The sequence below is a fragment of the Pundamilia nyererei genome, unplaced genomic scaffold (genome assembly GCF_000239375.1).
Source record: "Pundamilia nyererei isolate P.nyererei 1_Seehausen unplaced genomic scaffold, PunNye1.0 scaffold00126, whole genome shotgun sequence".
Classification (NCBI taxonomy): Eukaryota; Metazoa; Chordata; class Actinopteri; order Cichliformes; family Cichlidae; genus Pundamilia; species Pundamilia nyererei.
In genome coordinates, this window is record NW_005187527.1 from 1,501,699 (window position 1) to 1,520,828 (window position 19,130).

The following is a 19,130-nucleotide window of genomic DNA, read 5'->3' on the forward strand; positions in this document are numbered from 1 at the left end:
GGGGCCTTCCTGAGAAGTCAAATGACCTGAAATATGATCACTTTAGCAAACCTCTGAGGCAAGATTAAATTCCAGTGTCACACACACTAGGTTGAATTTCTTCAACATGCTGAAAAAATTTTTTTTATTATTATTTTAACTCTTCAAACATCTATTCCTTTGCTAAAAGATTTGTGAGGGGGGAACTATTACTTCATAGCTAATTAATTTTCATACAGTGCTCATAAAAGCGCACTGAGACGTTACACTGTGTGTGTGGAAGTAGTCATTTATCATAATTTGTGTTTCTTAGAGTCGGTTATTAATTGGACTTTCTTACATTTAATGCTGTGTTTATTCGGTCGACTGTAGACATCCAGGGACTTTTTTTTAGAGGAATAAAAGTGTGCATGACCGGATCACACTACCTTCTCCATCCCTAGGAAATATGATGTTATGTGATGGGATCACGCGGGAGTCAGTAAATCCGGTAGTCATGCGCTAATCCGGTATTTAAGGTCGTCGGTTCAGTGGTTTTGGGGGGGAAACAGAAGTGGAGTCTTGCGTGGGTGCATGGAAGGTGGAGGTTTACACCCACTCATTTGGCAGAGAAGAAATAACTTCTGATGTGAAGTGATGCAAGTGTATTTTGGGGGAAAATAATTAGTTCAGGTTTGTACTCGAAGTCAGTCAGTAAAAACAGACTCGAAACCAGCCGTGCGTAAAACTTTGGCAGCGACTTTTCTTTTTTGGATAATGTGGCAGTTCTGCTTTTTGGTGATTGTGGGCGCGGTGGTTGTGAGCGCTCAGTTTCCCAGAGAGTGTGTGACTCCAGAGGGTCTCAGGAGTGGACAGTGCTGCCCGTCGCCTTCTGGACTGCCTAATGACCCGTGTGGCTCCAGCACCGGGCGTGGACAGTGTGTGTCGGTGGCGGTGGACACACAGCCGCATGGGCCTCAGTACCCGCACGACGGACGGGATGATCGGGAACGATGGCCCAGCCGTTTTTTCAGCCGTACCTGTCAGTGTAACGGAAACTTCAGTGGTCATAACTGCGGCCGCTGTAAACACGGATTGACCGGGCCCAACTGTGACCAAAGAGTTCCTGTTGGTAAGTGCAAAAAAGCTGCCAAAAATGTACCAATTACGCGCATCTTGGGTATTAAAAACTGATTTCCAATTAGCGCGACCGGTTGAGCTAATATGTTTTTTTTCTCCAATGCTATAATCCTCCAGTGAGAAGAAACGTGATGCAGCTCAGCGCGGAGGAAAAACGTGCGTTCGTGAACGCATTGGACCAGGCCAAGCGCACGGTGCACCCCGATCTGGTAATCGCAACGCGGCACTATCCGGGCATCTTTGGCCCTGACGGGAACACCACGCAGTTTGAAAACGTCTCCATCTACAATTACTTCGTTTGGTCCCACTATTACTCCGTCAGCAAGACCTTCCTGGGCGCGGGGCAGGCCAGTTTTGGGGGCGTGGATTTTTCGCACGAGGGCCCCGGTTTCCTGACCTGGCACAGGTACCACCTGCTCCAGCTGGAGCGAGACATGCAGGTGAGATAGTGCAGATAATTAGATCTATAACAGCGTACACTGTAGTGTTGCGGATGTCATTAGGGTCTTTTTAACTCAAATTTGAAAAAGAAAATAAAAAAAACTGATTTTGTTGCCTGAGAGTCGCTAATCATCACTTAATTGTTTATCGACATCTTTAATTTACCAGTTCAACACCGACAAATGTCCTTCTTGCCTCCCGACACCCCACCCTCCCCTGCCCGCTTGTTTTGTTTTGTCTAATGCGCTTCCCCGCAAACTGTAATGGCGAAGAAATCATAATTGACGAAGCAATGTCACACCTTAATAAGCGAGCAGCGCGCAAAATGTGACTTTAACCACTTCAAATTAGAGATTGGATTCGGTCTGCACACCATCCATTTGGAGAAAACAGCACTGAAAGGAGCTTTGTTGAAGAGGCGTTATTAGACTTTAACGATCACGAAAGTGACACGTGGAGAATGTTAATAATCCGCTCCAGGGTCGGTGTTGCATGCATCAGTCGGGTCACAATTAAGGGCAGAGAATGAGGCTGCTGTGTGTGCTGTGTGGGTTTGAACCCTGTCAGTGTTGGACTCCTGCAGAGAAGCTCCTTCCTTATCCTGAGCAAGTTTCTGGTTTAAATTGGGATCCCTAATTAGTGCCTTGTTTTTTGTTGTTCTGTTTTCATCCTCAAATCTGTCACACTGGTGAAGTTTGAGGGAAATAATAATAATAATAATAATGGATTGCATTTATATAGCGCTTTTCGGGGCCCTCAAAGCGCTTTACAATTCTACTATTCATTCACTCTCACATTCACACACTGGTGGAGGCTCTTTTTTTCTCCAGTAAGAATTAGAATGAACTGTCTCTGCTTCTTGTCCTGCTGCATTTAAATCATATAGGTAAGAATGCCTGGATTTTATTAGTGTGGTGGGGGGGTTTCTATCTTCAACTCACTCTTTTACCCGACTGGTTTCATATCAGCAAGCATAGACTTTAAAAGTGGGATTTGGTAAGTTTTCCTTTGATAAACCACCGGAGAAGAAGAATTGAAGGAGGGAATAATTCACAGCCAAGCAGACAGACTATGTTCCTTTGAGATTCATGAATATTTTGCCCCTATAAATCCTCTATTGAAACATTTTCTTTACCTTTACGCCTTATCTTAAACTACGAGGTTTTGCATTGGAAAGTCATGAAATAAGTCTGAAGCAGAGCAAGAGCGCTGCACTGCAACTTCCTTTCACAAAGTTTCATCATTGCTGAATCCATCGTGACTTTATAGCACCGTATACATCCCCCCAACTTCTGTCTTCATATAGACGTTCTACATAACTAAAGGGATTAAAAAGACTTCCACTAGAGCTTTCTTTTTTAGCACAATTTATTAAAAATAAACTAAACTTTAAATTAGATCAGAAAGATTGCAATACCGACTCTTCAGACTGAATGCATTTGGTTTGCATCACAGTCAAATACATCCTTATCCATGGCGACACACTCTAACCCAGCCATGCTTTGATTTTATTCATACTCAATACCCAGGACATGCTGCAAAACCCTTCCTTCGCCCTGCCCTACTGGAACTTTGCTATCGGGGGAAACACATGTGACATCTGCACAGATGACCTGATGGGAGCCAGGAGCAATTTTGACATGAACTCTCTGAGTTCTAACTCCATCTTTTCCCAGTGGAGAGTCGTCTGTGAGAGCGTGGAGGACTACGACACGCTGGGAACCATCTGCAACAGTGAGGCTGGAGACTGGTGATGTTGCAGTGATCTGTGGGGTGTTTTTTGTTTTGGAGTTCTTTTTGAAAATACGGTAATATCCAGGTTGTTTTCCTTTCCCTCCCTCCCTCCAGGCACCGAGTCTTCTCCCATTAGAAGAAACCCGGCAGGAAATGTGAACAGGCCTATGGTCCAGCGTCTCCCGGAGCCCCAGGACGTGGCAGACTGCCTGCAGGTCAACACTTTTGACACGCCGCCATTTTTCTCCACCTCCTCTGAAAGCTTCAGGAACACCATTGAAGGTGAGCGAGCACAAAGATATTTCTGTCTGTCCATCATACAACTCTTTTGCGTTCACATACACAGCTTTTCGTGCCCTTTCGTGCTATTTTGGCAGGCTACAGCGCCCCCAAGGGGAACTACGACCCTATAGTGAGGAGCCTCCACAATCTGGCTCATTTGTTCCTGAACGGGACAGGAGGACAGACTCACCTCTCCCCGAACGACCCCATCTTCGTCCTGCTCCACACCTTTACCGACGCAATATTTGATGAATGGTTGAGGAGGCACAGCCCAGGTCTTTCAGTAGCATCTGTTTTTAAAAAACGTATTGTCCTTCATAATGGCGCGGTGAGCTTTTGTGCTAATTTAAAGTGCTTCCCGACAGATGCGGCTGTGTACCCAGAACAAGATGCTCCCATCGGTCACAACAGGCGCTACAACATGGTGCCCTTCTGGCCTCCGGTGACCAACTCGGAGATGTTTGTGACCGCCCCTGAAAACCTCGGTTACTCTTACCAAGCCGAATGGCCAGGTACACATTTGACCCGCACGCCTTTAATCTCGCCTTCAGAGAAATGCTCAGATGACCTGTAATCATTGTTTACTCCTGCCTTTCCAGGTGAAAATTTCACCCTGAGCGAAATCATAACCATGGCCATAGTCGCTGCCCTTATGATCGTCGCGGTCGTTTTCGCTCTCACCACGTGTGCTGTGCGTGCCCGGTCTCACAGGAAGGAGGGCCACCAGCCTCTGCTCGGGGATCAGTACCAGCGCTACGATGATGAGAAAAGCCAATCTGTTGTATAAACTCTCTCTCACACACACAAGCCCCACTTTAAAGCGCCTCTTTGTCTCACAGTGACACGCTTGTGTGGTTTGTTAAAGTCTGAATCTGTTCTCACTAGAACATAAAATCATCTCTTTTGTTGCTGCATTTGTGCGTCTATATTTACAAATAGTGCAGATGTAAATATTGACTTTTACATTTCCTACTTACTGAAGACTTTTTATAATAAAAAGGCCCTGAAATAGACTTTCACCCCGTCTCTGCCCAGCGTCACCCCTCCAGGACCCTGAATTTGATCAGTGGTTAAAAAAAGGCCTTAAATCAGGAATTGCATATCAAGATCAGCTGACTTCTAAGTTCAGTGTTTGCTGAGTCACTTAACAAAAAGGGGGCACGCCTGAAAGGAATGTGCCAGTGAGCGTTTTACATCCATTTAAAGTAATGAAGGAAGTAATACTTCCTGAACATGACTATCGTTTTACTAACTGCATACTCTACATCATCCCCTGAGTTTATCTGACTTCTTAGGTTCGCTTGGTTCAGTTGCACAATACCAGAAAAGGTATATTTCATCAAAGTGCCCATGCAATTAAGCCATGTTACCCACAAGGGGGTGCTGTAGTTTAATTTCTAGAACTCTGCAGGACCTACTGAACGTTCAATAGATAGATATGCTTTTTTATGATGTGTTAAGTTACTGTTTCACCTGACTTGAAATGTTGCTAATAAACGAAGAAGTAGAAGGAAAATAAAGCAGAGTGGTGATTTAGATCAAATGTAAAAGAGTGTCAAGAGTCTTTATTTTCTGTCTTTTTAGCTGAAACACATTTTTCATACAATAGTTGAAAAATGTAATTTATACTTTTGTATTTTTACATAAATAATTCTGTTGAACTTAGGGGCTTTACATTAAATAGTTTGGCATCTGGGAATCATTTATGCTACTTAAGGGTGTGAACAATGCAGGCCCACGGGAAAATCACAGATGTGGAAAAACTTGATGTGGAACAAATACAGTGTAGAAAATTGGCATAGATAGCAGTGGGCATGGATTTCAGGCTCATTTGCTGCCCTGCGTCCTCGTGCAGATGGTGTTACGCGATAAGCGGCACTGCCCACGAGGTTAAACACTGTTTGCATTGAGTTTTTTGCAAAGCAGTGAAACAAATGTTTAGACTTTTTGTGAAACGTCTTGAAATATCATGAAACCATGACGCTTTCTTTCCAGGCTCCTTACACTACCATGACCTGGATGATTGAGAATCTATGCAGAGACGTATTTAAACTCTTTACTCAAGAAAAACCTAGAAGAAGTTAGCTTCAGCTGCTTCATTATTCACAAAGGGTGTTTAGTTTTTACACCAGATGGCCTTCTTGATAAGAGCCCCAGAGGCCTTGGGTGACACCAGGGATCTTTTGCTTGTTAGCCAAGTGTGTAAACCCCTGTACTATGGAGCCACTAATCCTAATAAGTGCCCTAATATTACAAAGGTTTTAGCATTAAAATAAACTTAATGCTTAAAGTCTCCACAGAGACCCAAGTCTCCTTTGTTGTTGGGTCAGGAAGTCTGACAAATCGAGGGGTACAACATGGACCTACTTGTTGTATTGACCCCTCGTGACAAGGGAGCAGCCTAACAGTAATCTGGCATGGTGTTGTGTGCGTGTGTCGTCCCTGTGTCTGACAAAAACCTTTACACCGAGCAGCAGGTATACCATCGCCTCAACATCCTACACTGTCGCATACATATGACACAAACAATGCTATAACGACCCCCATACACATTGAGGTGGTACTCAATTGTAATGGAAAATGACCAAAAACAAGCAGAGCAGACTCAGGCTGAGTAGTCGCTAACGAAAAGAGGCATTATATTTTCAGGGGGGGCAGTAACCATGCCCTTCACCCCTCTGGACACGCCCCTGCTATAACTTCATTTATCACTTCTAGCAACTGTCTTTTATTACAGTTACAGGACTCTGAAAGCACCAGTTGACTGTGACTAGTTTCCCTTGACAACACGAGCTCAGCTTGTCGGGGGGTCACGAGGTGAGAAAATAAAGAGAATTAAAAGACCTTGCAAAAAGTTATTCATAATAAATTTTTAAACAGTCATGCTTATTTTCTTTGTGGGCTTTTGCCACCGCTTTTGAAAAATAATATCCTGGAAACACCTCTGCTTTTTTATTTCTCTCGCTCTCTCGTCTCACCTGTAGGGAGTCTGGTTTCAGAGGAAGCTCCCCCAATGGGAGGGTCCGCGGAGAGCGCGTTGTCGTCAAACTGTCCATTCACGAGCTTAAATGGGAGGTCTGTTGCTGTGGCAGCGGTGAGTTTAGCGTCACAGCGAAGAAGCTGCGATGAGCGCGCGCCTTAAAACTTTTATTAGCATACTTTGACTCCACTCCTCTCTGATTAAAGCTCGCGCGAACAGCCCGCCAGGCTGTGGGAATATAACCTCCGTGGTCGCAGATAACTGTCCTGACTGCGTGTGTGACACCCCGCGATGGAGGAGGACAACAGCGTCATGCGAGACTTGAAAGACATAGAGACGAAGTTGGGCCGAAAAGTTCCGGACAGTCTCTTTCGCTCTCTCGCCGGAGGGAAACACGACAAGTCCGCAGCGCCGCATTCAGGGAACTGCAAATGTTGCGCTAACTCTGCGGACATAAAAAGACTGGAAAGCAAAATGATGTTTCTCAAACAAGAGATGGTGAGTGTATTGTCTGAGCTCTATAATAGCTTGCAAACAGTTTAAGTCTTCTCTTTAAAGCTTAGTTTCAGGTGTTGTAAGTAATATTTTAATAATTACTTTCAGATAAATGTGGTGGCATCGTTGTTTACTGCCAGGGTGGTCCTGTTTCTTCTGTTGCGTTCAAGGACCTTACCTAGACACAACAGCATTACCTGAGCTCCAGGTATAACCATTAACTGTGAACGACTGTCACGGGGGCAGGTGACAGCCGTTCACACTGTGCTGCGGGCAGAGGACTGTTTGTGAACTCCCGTCACCTCAGGGCGCTCGCCCCCTCTCCTGTCGTATGATCCAGTCCACTGCAGTTGTGCAGCTGTAATTATCTCCCCATGCTTGCATAGTTTTATCTGCGATCACTCAAATTGTTCTCAAATGTCCCTGGAATGTCCTGCTAGTCCCAAACTCCGACAGAGTCGCAGCAACGCGCCATTTTAAAAAGGTCAAGACTGGTATTAGGAGTCCCGAGCAGATGGTGTGTCATAGCCAGCAGACTGACCCGCTGCCACAGATCTCGCTCTGATAGGATTAGTTTATTAAAGATTACTGTAAGGACAATAGTAGATCTGTAATTGGCTTTTTTTAGACTTAAATGACACATTTTTGGTGGCAGTTATTTTGTTATGCAAGCATCCTGTAAAAGGAAAAAAATACTAAATGAATTTATTTTAAATGAACTGAGTGTAATACCAACTGTGACTGGTCTCTCATTTCAGCCACTAATCCAATCAGACCACTTCCTGCATGCACACTCACAAGTTTGTGCCAAGAAAGTAGCATTTAGCTTTTCTATTGCATTATTTGCGAGCCCAAACTAATCAAAGGAGCAAATTAACTGTAAACGGCAGTCCCACCAGGTCTGTTTGGGGTTTTGTATCACAAATCATGTTTTGCATCCAGCGCAGACAAAAACTGTGCTGCACTAATTGTGTTTCTGATATTCATTTTGTGATAGAGACCCAGTGGTGCCATCCTATTAACACAACATAGCTGCTTGGCCTATAATTCTGGTGTAACTCCATCTGCTGAGCTTCTGTGTGTGTGTTTGTGCATAAGGCAGGTGGTTATACTTGCAAAACAAACACACCGGCAGCAATGTGAGCCAAATGAAGGGTGGTTACAAATCCACTCTAAAGAAAGGCTGTTGTGTCAAAGCAGCTGTCTGGAACAGTCTACCAACCCTGTCTGCCTTCATCTGCCTCAGAGTGTTTTCACTGTAGCAGGATGTTGCAGCTGCCCGTTTACCAATTTTCATTCAGACCGGGCGTTTGTCACCAAGTAGACGCAGGGGGAATCCCTTTTGAATGACTCCATAGGCAGTTCCATCCACCCTCAATAGCATGGTTTGTCAGGGCAGGAAGTTTAGTCAATGGCCATACTGTGTAAAGTAGGCATCGTTTATCCATTGTCCTGAATAAAAACTGTCTCTTGGCTGTGATTTGACATGCGTACAAGTCGTTTTTCCGGTGTCACATGACCCAACAATGACTGGAGTAGATTGTGTTTTCTCTGACTAATTTATCTGTGGGGGAGAGTACTATTTCTGAGACCAGGAATGATCCTTGAACCTTGATGCTTACAGTAGCAATACTGACACTGCTCGTTTTTAGTTGTTTTCTTGGCTTCCACTTTACTTATGAGCTCTATTTCTTACACTGTTAGTGGACTTTGACTCTGTCTTTAAATTGTCACGCCACAGCTACTGGCAAGAAGTAGTCCAATGCCTGAATTACGCTTCAGCGCGAAATCTACGCCATAATCTTCCTGACCAGTCGGACTCATTGTGATCTGTGTTGACCGGACATGTAGTTACATTTCTCAGGTCCCTTCAGGTTACCTGGAAGGTTACAACATGAGGTTAAAAGGAGTTTCCAGTTACGACTTCGATTTTCCTCAGAAGTCTATATCTGGCATAACTCATACCTGTCTGTTTATCTACAGATTTAAATAGGGTGCTGGTGTTGCTCACGTGGCTGTTACAGGTTACGTAATTGCTGGGTCATTTGCTCCAGTTCTGTCATTATAAATGCTAAGAAGTACACTTTTCACTACTGTGTTTGCTGTTTTGAACGCATAACTGTTAGGCAATTACAACTAAATAAAATACTCTACAAGCTCCCCTGCAGTGTGCTCAGAACAGTCAGACAGTTGAATCTGGAATACCATCTTTGCTCTGGAAATGATGAGAAAATAGTGGGACCAACAGACAAGTCACACAGTAGAAGAAGAATATACTGGCTGGGGAGAAAAGAATTTGGTATGTGAAGCATGATAAGACTTTGCAAATGTCATTTTAAGTCAGCCCACAACTCTTTGTCTCAAGCTGAGCGGAGAGCAAGACTGCTAGAACCCAACTGAGATTTTTATGACCAATGCCGATATCTGCTGATTTAAAAATCTGATCTGTCAGGCACATGAAATGTAAACAGATTTCTCAGACATTTATCATGTGTAGTTATTTATGAATCCTCACTAAGATGATATGACCACGCGCTTTAAAAATAGTCTTGTTTTGTTGTCACGACAAGAAATGGATAACTCGTTTACCTGACTTTGGTCAGATCAGCTGGTAACTGTTTATGGCGTTTCAAACAAAGGCTCTAAACACTAGTGACATATTTAAAAAGGGAACTTCTTCCTTTTAGTAACAGAAGTACTTGAACTAAGACAAACAATGTCTTTAAAAAAGATTAAATCAGTTACTAGTAAAATAAAAGTAAGTAAGTTACAGAGGCCTGGATGACCTCCTGTATTCCCCAACCAGTTGTCAAGTCGTTGCTGAGAGTTGCTGGGTGAAATTGGTACTAAAGAGGGTCCTACATCAAAAACCTTTTTGTGATTGCTTCGGTCACTAGCAGATTGCCTGTAGTTTGTATGGAAAATGCCTACATGTCTGCCAACAGCTACCGAATACCCTCGGCACATTTTGCAAGTGTTTGTAGACAAGTTAAAGTTTTTCATACAAACTACAGTGGCCACTGCAATCTGCTAGTGGCCAGAGTAATCACAGGATGGTTTTTCATGCAGCCCTCTATACCTTGTTACAACTAATTTGAGCTTGCAAATGACATCAAGTTCGAGCAATTGCCCACAACCCAACTGGAGATCGTCAACCAGTCTCTAGGCATGTGTGACACGGTCTACTATTACAAGGTGTAGGTTAATTTTTCTTTCCCCCCTTTAAGTTAAGCTTACCCACTGCTTACATTAGCCATGTATTTAGAGAACAGACATATTGATCTGTTAACCATATTTCCTGAAATGCGAAATGCAGTGACCTTACTTGAATGTTTATTTTTCTCCACAATACAGGCAAATCTGCGAGCCATTGACGTAAAGCTCATGCAGCAGCTTATGTCCATCAACGAGGGCATCGAGTCCATCCGCTGGATGATAGATGACAAAGGCAGCGTCGCCAGCCATGACGGCAGCCTGACCGGCAGCTTATACAGCCTGTCGGACAGCCAGGACGGCGCCTCGCTGCGAGGAAGCTTCAATAGTTTGAATGATGGCAACAGCGACGGCCTGGATGGTCTGTCTGTGGGTAGTTACCTGGACACACTAGCAGAGGACCTCCCGGATGAACCCTCGCCTACGGACCTTGATTGTTTTGTGGATAAAACGGTGATCGACGGCGACGCCTTTGCCAAATCGCCTTTGAAACTCAGGGTGGAGTCGGATGAATACTACTGCTTTGGATAATAATGATAAGCTAAATGTGACGATTACAGAGGGACTACTGTAATTTGTGAAGAATGGTTTTCAAAAGTATTCTTCACTTTTAAAACAAAATGCTATTTTTTTCCTCAAATTGTAGCGAGATGTTAGCAAGTCTTACCTGATGACTAATGTTACGTTTTACTTTCCTGACTCTGTCGAATCGACGCGCCTCTTCAAAGCGTTCACGCTTAACATTCATGTCTTAACACTTTAAACGCAGGTTAATTGAAAGGGTATTTTATCATGATTCAAAGTTCTAGTTGTTTTCAGCTATCCAATACCTCACTGGGTGTATCTGTCACACTTTTTAGCCTAAGGGTATTTTCAAAGGTGGGTGTGGAAAAAGTAGAAACATCAACTGAACGGCCGATTTTCCTCACTATCTGTGGAAAACCCGACTCTGAGTTTGCGTCAGGTCAACCACAATCAGCTGATCCAGACTAGATTGGGATTTAGCAGCCATTTGGAAAATTGGACATTTCATGCTGAGCGATTCTCGAGGTAAAACAGTTTCAAGTGATTAGTCTAAGTGTCACAGCAAGTGCACTTTGCTTCCATGCCAAATCCTGAGCTCCACTGCTGTATGTGTGAAACTTTTAGTTCTGCTTTTTATTGTTTTTGTTTTGTTTACCGACAGGAGTTCCCAAGTCAAACTCTGCTCAGCAGTAGTAGTTAAAGCATGTAGCCTAAAACACAAGAGATTCGTTGCACACTTAAAGCTCAGATTCTTGACTGAAAACCAAAGCAGTTTGATTGTCTCATAGATAATTTAGGGCCTGCTTTAACAGCAGATGGGAGGTTTATAAATGGTGGGACACGTGTTTTGCTCTGTGGGCAGATTTTAAATTCACTGTTGTTAAAGAACGGTTTAGCGAGAGCGATACACCACTGTACATACATGTGTTATTTTTAGCTTTAAAGCTCCTGTGTTGACGTATCTGACGTTTGTATTCGCCTGCTTTTTAAAGCAAAAACTGTTTTTTGTTGTTTTGTTTTTATTTGATTGCTGATGATCTGTTGTGGAAAATGAAATAATATATTGTGATTTTTCTTGCTCATTGTGCTAAGTTGTTTTGTTTTTTCTTTAAGCAAAGAAACTTCTAAGCATGATGCATTCTGAACCTTTAGGTCCCGTTTTTAGAAACAAACCTCATTTTGGGATCCAAATGAGATGGAACGTGAACCTCACAGTGCTCGCCTTTTTTAGCTGATTGAAGTTGAGAATAATCTCTTAATAATGAGGTCAGACTCCGCGGTGCCCCGTGCAATGTGCCGTGGAAAATTACCCTTGTTAATTCACATTGTTAAAAACTCTAAATTGGGCAAATAGCTGTTTATTCGTAACCTTTAAAATATCCAAGCTGTTAACAAAGGAGGAGTGTTTGGAGTCGTTTTCTTTGGCTGGCATAAACTAGCGTTATTAAAGATGACAAATCATGCTGCCAGAAACTCACGAGTATCTGTCATCTGGCTGGAATGACTGGACTGTGTTACTTGAGAGTAACTAAGGCAAACAAAGACGAGACAGAGCTATTGCTGAAATGCCAGCCATGCAGAGTCATTGACGGGCTGTTATGTTATTCTCATTTGCAATGCATCGCGCTGGCTCCTTATCTTTCATGTGATAATTGCAGGTCCAGACGAGCTATAGAGGGTAAGTCTTCATGGGAAAGATGAGAACCCTGCTCTCATCGGCCTGCAAATGAATGAGTGGCCTTTGCCCACTGTACTTCAGTAGCTGTTACGCTCGCTTGGAAATGCTGCCTTGCTCCCTTTGTCCACAGAGCTCCATGTGCACTGTGACGAATGCTGTTTAGGGTGTTTACTAAATGGTGGCAGCAATCTCAAGATTGGACACAAAGGACACTTTTAAGTGTTACATTAGGTCCAGACAGATATAATCACTGCATCCAGGCACATTAAGCATGCTTTTAACTTTGTCTCGCTCCAAGTGCAGAGCAGCTTTATTTGGTTTTACGCTGCCTTATCTCTACCACCCAGAGGCTTCGGCGTAGCTAAAGACCCCTGTAAAGCTGAACCGGGCTGATTCCATTAAAACCAAAAGATCCGCGTAAATGACAGCGTGACCTTCATGTCAGCAATTCAATTAAAAACAAAAAAATATTCTCTAAACTTTCCCAAATGTAATGTCCCAAAAAATATATCCATATCCAACAACTGATAGCTCATTACTTGCAGGGAAACTGTTGAGACTAGAGTTAGTGGCCGTGAAAGAATTGGACCTACCGAGCAGGTTCTGTCAGTTTATGCTGAATGAGTCTGAGTCAGAGTGTTGCATGGTACACTACACATGAATGGCAGCTGCCATTTGCCCATTTTCTGTGGTCTTAACAAGTGTACGTTTGCTACGTGAAAGGGACGACCAGTTGATGGAGCTTTTAAGATAAAGACAGCTGCCGTCTTTCAGCGCAGCATGCAAGACTCAAACTTTCATCAAGATTAAACTTGAGCCCATCGTCATACTTCATTTCCTCTTGATGCCAACATGTAATGACATCTTTAGAAATTTAAGCAAGGAATGCTGCTGTCAGTGCTTTATTACAGTCAAGTTTGCAGATTCTCCCATCAGCAGCGACGGCCACACTACTCTGGGGGTGAATGACACCAAGGCTTTGCAGAAAACAAACAAGAGGAAAATCGGCTGCAGTCGCCCGTGTTCGGGGGGGGGAAAGTACAAAACAATGATTTATTCATTCCCTCAGTTAGTCCTCCGTTACTTCACTTGTGCACATATAATTCCACCACCGTACAGTCGAGACAGCAGCTTCCAACGGAGATCCATTAGCAAATTAGACACTGGGGTTGGACCTGCGCCACAAGATGAAGGGAAACCAATACTGTCTGGTATCTGGGAAACTGTCACCACGGTACCAAATGAGGATACGGGATATGGGTACTGGAAAGGGGTTCGGGGGGGGGGGATCAAAAGAGTCGGAGACGGCACGCACCCCTCAAACGGGAAGCTGCACATACAGGCTAAACATGTCGCCTTATTTTATTCTACTTTAATTAGCTTTTCTCTCTGCGGCTGTTTACTTTGTTTCAGAGTGCTGGAAGTTCTTCTGCAACTTTATATCAACTGGAAAAGTTCTATATGAATAAATATCAGTGCTAAAATAATCTATTTCTTTTATACCAGGATGTAGAATGAATGTGGCTCGGTGGGATGTGCAGTCACACTTGTGGTGGACAGTAGTGCTTTAAGTTATCTTTTCTCTTTTTTTTAGCTCTATTACAATAGCAGGCAAGAGGAGCATCATGCTGGGAAGTAATGAAGCTGTGGAAACGTTTCTGTAGGAAAAATCACTTAATGAATGTCAAGGTCTGCTGTAATGTTTTCCCTCACATGGCATTTTCTGCAGTGCCGATGGGATGATGGCACGCAGATTCATTCTCGTTAGATTCTTTTTTGCTTTAAAGTCAGATAAACTTTCAAGAGAAGGTCTTGAAGGAGCTTCGTTGGCCGTCTGCCACGCTGTGAATCTGTGAATTGTTCTAAAAAGGCTTTGTGAAACTTGGCCACTCTTGGGATCTGCTATGTTCACAGCACAAGATGCTTGAAACTGTTTCCGTCGCTGCAAATAATAGATGTTAACGACGGCTGTCTGCGCCCTCTTAAATTACTCTGCTGGCATTTAGAGAAGTGCCCTTTGGGAGCTTCTGTAAACATCACATAGGAACATCGGAGAAACCCAAATACAGAAATTGGACAGCTTGAGAACTTGTTGCCCTCCAGGCTGGTCAGGCTGCATTCCAGTCATAATTAAGCCAGAGCTGAGTTATGAAACTTGATGCAGAGTGCGCTAAAGCAATAACTCGGATGCAGAGCTGGATTTCTTCCTTTAACAGTCCAAAAAAAGAGCGTTGGCATTGGCAAAGGATGCACGCTAAATACAGGGAGTGCTTGGTTACTTATCAGATGTGCAACTACAAAGATTAGAACAGTAACCCATGAGACCTAATCTGCACTCTGCTGTTCAGGAATCTCACTAGATGTAACAAATTACACCTAATTCACCGTAGGGTTTTACTGGTACAGTGAACCTCAATTTGTTTATTTTTCAACTCAACTCTTTTCTACACTTCTAGTTGCTTTTATAATTTGTTTTTTTTACTACTTTAGAGTAAATCTGGTGACGCCATAACTCATTATCTTCAGAAACTCCCACCTGTCAGTCAAACACAGATACTGTAAAACACTGACGTATGTTCTGGGTCCGAAAAATGCCTAAAAAGCTGCATTCTGTCTGAAGGCCGTTAGATTGCGATAGTTGTGGTTTCAGAAAAACGTCCAGTCCTATATTAGTCTATGAGAAATCAGCTTTCTGAATTGACCTCTGGAAACACTTACCTGATGAATTTATGGGCTAACTCATTCATTTTGGGTCATACTGAATAAAAAAAATTAAGACTTTTTAAAAAATAACTATTGGTCATACTGTGTTTATAAATGGAGGATTATCTGTGATTTGAAACTGCGCAAAGGGTACAGTTTCACAGTCACAAGTGCCCCGCTCATTTCAACACTTCAGAATCAGATGTCCAAAACCAATAAGAGAAAGTACAATAGCTCCGCCCACTTTTTATGCTGTCTGTGCTTTGATACAATTTAAGTGGACGGGTTGTAAAAATGCTGGGGTGGGGTGATAAATTGGCTCTTGTTGCCAAAGCAGTTGTTTGCACTAGGTAGTATGTGCATGTTTATCTTTGCTGTAAAGTTTGATATTTTAACATGAGCATCTATGGGGAGTGACTCATTTTAGAAGCTGTCCTCAAGTGGCCATTTGAGGAACTGCGGTTGTTGGCTTCAGATTTTTAAGTTGATTTAAACTGAAATTGAAACTGATAAGATTTATTTATTTATATTTCTAATCAGTAGTATATCATTAAAAAGTACAAAATGCTACTTTCAGCAGCTGGTCCCTTATTTAGGCTATGTTCACACTGCAGGTGAATCAAATCCGATTTTTTGACCCTATGCGACCCATATCCGATCATGGTGTGACAGTGTGAACGGCACAAATCCGATATTTTCAAATCCAATCTGGGTCACTTTCGTATGTGGTACTGAATCCGATACATATCCGATGTTTCAGAAAGCGACTGCTGTGTGAACGGTCAAGTCGCATTAAATCCGTCTTTTACGTCACTGACACAAGACAGACGCCAATTATCAGCGCCGGAGAAGCGCCCGATAAGACATCGCGAACGCTTCCTGGCCATCCGGTGAAACTGTTGGGAAGACAACGTTGGAGAAACGTGAATATTTTATTTCTACTGCATAATCTGCAGATTCTGACAGAAATCTGCAGCTATCCTTTGAAGCACCGCTCCTCTAAAACAGCAATAAGGATAATTATTATTATTATACATTATTATGTAAATAACAAAATAACTTAAAGCAAAAATTGGGAAACGTGAAGTCCGAAGTCTTTATATTAAGGGCTATTAGTCAAACAATATTGTTTGCTCTGGGTCTAAACAGATTGAGTTGTGTGTGACATCTTCTTTTGCGCATGCGGGCCGCTTTGAGCGTTCACACTAGAGCGCGTTTGCTGTCGCATTTTAATTGTAGTGTGAACGAGCAGACAAAAAAATCGGATTTGATCAAAAAATCGGAATTGAGCATTAAGACCTGCAGTGTGAACGTAGCCTTAGAAGCGATCAGCACAGTGGAAAGCTCCACATGCTTGGTTAGAGAGACTTGTTAATCTATTTTTTTACACTGGATGCCCCCCCCGATGCAGTTCCAGATGGATTTATGTCTCCGTCTGAGATTGAAGTGGGAATCTCTGAAAACTTTTGCAACCAGCACATCTACAAGCCTAAAATTATAAAATACTCCACCAGTAAAATTAGCCTAAGTCGTTGAAAGCTAACATAGTGTAGACCCAAAACATAAAAACTCCCTAGTTCGAGATGAGGAGGAGATGCAAATTTCTTGGAGGGTTGTATCAGGAAGGGCATCCCACCTAAAAATTTGCCAAATCAAATATGCAGATTCATCTGATGGCATGACCCATTATGAATAAGAGAGCAGCTAAAAGAAAGATTAAGTTTAAATCTTAGCCTAAACTGACATTGACTTAGTCTGAATTAAGGATCATGCCTCATTCAATTTAAAATACATTAATACCCCTAACAATCAAGCCTGACTCTATACTTCCTGCATGATCTCACAGCTTATTGGATTAGACTTAGATGGCTAATAGTAGTATCTCACAACCAAGCCAAATCTGTTAAAAGTTGAGGTTTCTAACTGATTTTGCACATCTTTTATTAACACCTAGTAGCTACTAACAACTGCTCCTGATAACGGAAAATGAAAATAGCTGAAAACTAGCTAAAAGAACCAGAATCATTGGTTTTTGAATGTTGTTATACTGACTCATACTGGTTGTGAAAGAATTCCTTCTTTTTTTTTTACACAGGCACAAACTGGTAGAACCAGTTTTACTCTATGACCACCTCTAATGTCAACATGTCTCAACTGTTGAGGATGTATTCCACTGAAATCCTTTCTTTTGTACTGGGAACTGAGGATTGGCTAATTAGTCATCAGTAACCACAAAATTGTAACCTTTATTCCGCTGACTGATTCACCTGCATTTTACTCACGACATCTTAAGTGCTATATAAAATACGTCACATAAAAACAACCACCCCTCTTCTTTTTTCTGTGGTTTAGTTATTTCTTTCTGTATTCTCTCTACCCAGCCTGTTCTTTGCCTTCATTACTCCTTTTGTCTTACGATATGTGGGGTTGCCCAGTGACTGCCTGGCTGCGGTTGATGCATTTTTGGATGGGGTGCCTTTTCCTGACCGCTCGGCAGCAGCCTGAGCCGTTGAGCCAGCTGAGATTAAACAGCAGCTAAATAAGCCGGGAACCTTCGGCAGATAGAGAGAACAGAACAAAACAAGCGTCTATCCCATTTGATCTCCCCTTTTTTCACTCCCCTTTTGCTCTTTCTATCCAGGCCAGGAAGCCTTTCCGTGACTATATTAGGAATCAAAGAGACTTGTACAGAAGGCACTGACCCCGTCAGAGCGTTTGAACTTTTGCTTTGCTCTCCCGATAGCGAGCTCGTGAGTCACGGAGGAGACTGAAAGAAAAAATATGTGGTATTCATTTTTGCTTTGAAGTTTACAGAAGTCGTAGCGTTTCTCATTACTTCGGTCTATTTTGCCTTTGAGATAAACCTCAGCCAGTCAGCGTGTTTGATTTGTAATGTGAACAAAGTAGCCGTGCAGCTGAAAACAGACACAAACAGACTACACCGAGTTATTCCCACATTAATTATTTCCTCGCTGGGTCGAACTAGCGCCAATAAGGAGCTCTCCTAGCGACAGGCCAAAGAGGTCAAGAATCTTTTCAAGTGTTTCCTGGCAACAAGATGACCCTGTGCTGGGGAATACCATCGTTGTAGGCAAGCGTAGTTTGTTTTGTTTTTCCCCAAAATGACAGATTCGTGATTCAACAGACGCTCATTGAGCTAAATGAGGGCAGCTCGGGGTCGGCAGGAAAGCTTTACAATTGATTGACCATTGAGGTCAGGAAACCTTTATCTGATGACTTAATGATGACCTATCACCAGTATATTCACTCATCTGCTGTTTTTGATCTTTTCCCTAGTTCTGCCCATATGAGTGCTCTTCTGTCATCATTTCTGCACATGTTACACCAGATACTGCAGCTTTCTTGTCACTGTTGGATCTGTGCTCCCCTATAAACCATCATGCAAAAGAGATGTGATCCTCTTGGGAAAGTACAAATTCTGCTCAATGTCCTGCAAGGAGGGATTCTCCCATGGTCTTTGCGGAGATGCTGTAGTCGCCGCTGTGATCTGGAGTCGTGTTATAAAATTAGACAGTAAAAGAAAACAATCGTATCGCCATTTCTTCTGAAACTATACAACATCAGATATGTTGTAATGTTTGTGGCTCATCTTCGCGCATTCTTAGCTGTCATCTGCTTTTTTGCATCACATCAAATCTGCCTGTTTCTGCTCCTTCTCAGTCTTTCTAACAAATCCACACTGACAGACACACAATGCCGTTAGTGTCCATCCCTTCACCTCTCTGGAGGGCCATCCAAGTTCAAACCACCAAATTTGCCACTAAAAGCTTCCTCTGCACTGCAAAGCTGGTGTAACGGGACCTTGAAGGTTTCACTCAAGTGCTTTGGTTTAAGAGGTAAAAGACCTCTAATATCCAAAGAGGGATCAGGGTGCAAACCGGCAAGGTTTCCTTGGCACCCTCTTAAAGCCCCCTCATTCAAATACACAGCTTCAATGAAAACACAGGGTCATTTCTCCTA

The 19,130-nt window shown here is 42.8% G+C and overlaps 2 protein-coding genes across 3 annotated transcripts; both read left to right on the forward strand.

Annotated features, from left to right (window-relative positions):
- The first annotated feature begins 466 nt into the window (after positions 1 to 466).
- LOC102197983 (5,6-dihydroxyindole-2-carboxylic acid oxidase-like) lies at positions 467 to 5,105 on the forward strand. The gene is made up of 7 exons (XM_005743029.1): positions 467 to 1,090; positions 1,216 to 1,538; positions 3,069 to 3,273; positions 3,388 to 3,555; positions 3,651 to 3,830; positions 3,921 to 4,067; positions 4,155 to 5,105. Exons 1-7 carry the CDS (start codon positions 736 to 738, stop codon positions 4,340 to 4,342), a joined length of 1,566 nt encoding a protein of 521 aa, XP_005743086.1. The 5' UTR covers positions 467 to 735; the 3' UTR covers positions 4,343 to 5,105.
- Positions 5,106 to 6,201: 1,096 nt separating this feature from the next.
- Positions 6,202 to 11,797, forward strand: lurap1l (leucine rich adaptor protein 1 like). Of its 2 annotated transcripts, XM_005743031.1 has the most exons (4): positions 6,202 to 6,372; positions 6,540 to 6,649; positions 6,742 to 7,033; positions 10,385 to 11,797. In XM_005743031.1, exons 3-4 carry the CDS (start codon positions 6,827 to 6,829, stop codon positions 10,772 to 10,774), a joined length of 597 nt encoding a protein of 198 aa, XP_005743088.1. In that variant the 5' UTR covers positions 6,202 to 6,372; positions 6,540 to 6,649; positions 6,742 to 6,826; the 3' UTR covers positions 10,775 to 11,797. The 2 variants fall into 2 exon arrangements, with proteins under 2 accessions (XP_005743088.1, XP_005743087.1); XM_005743030.1 differs by having other exon boundaries at positions 6,540 to 7,033.
- The last annotated feature ends 7,333 nt before the right edge of the window (positions 11,798 to 19,130 follow it).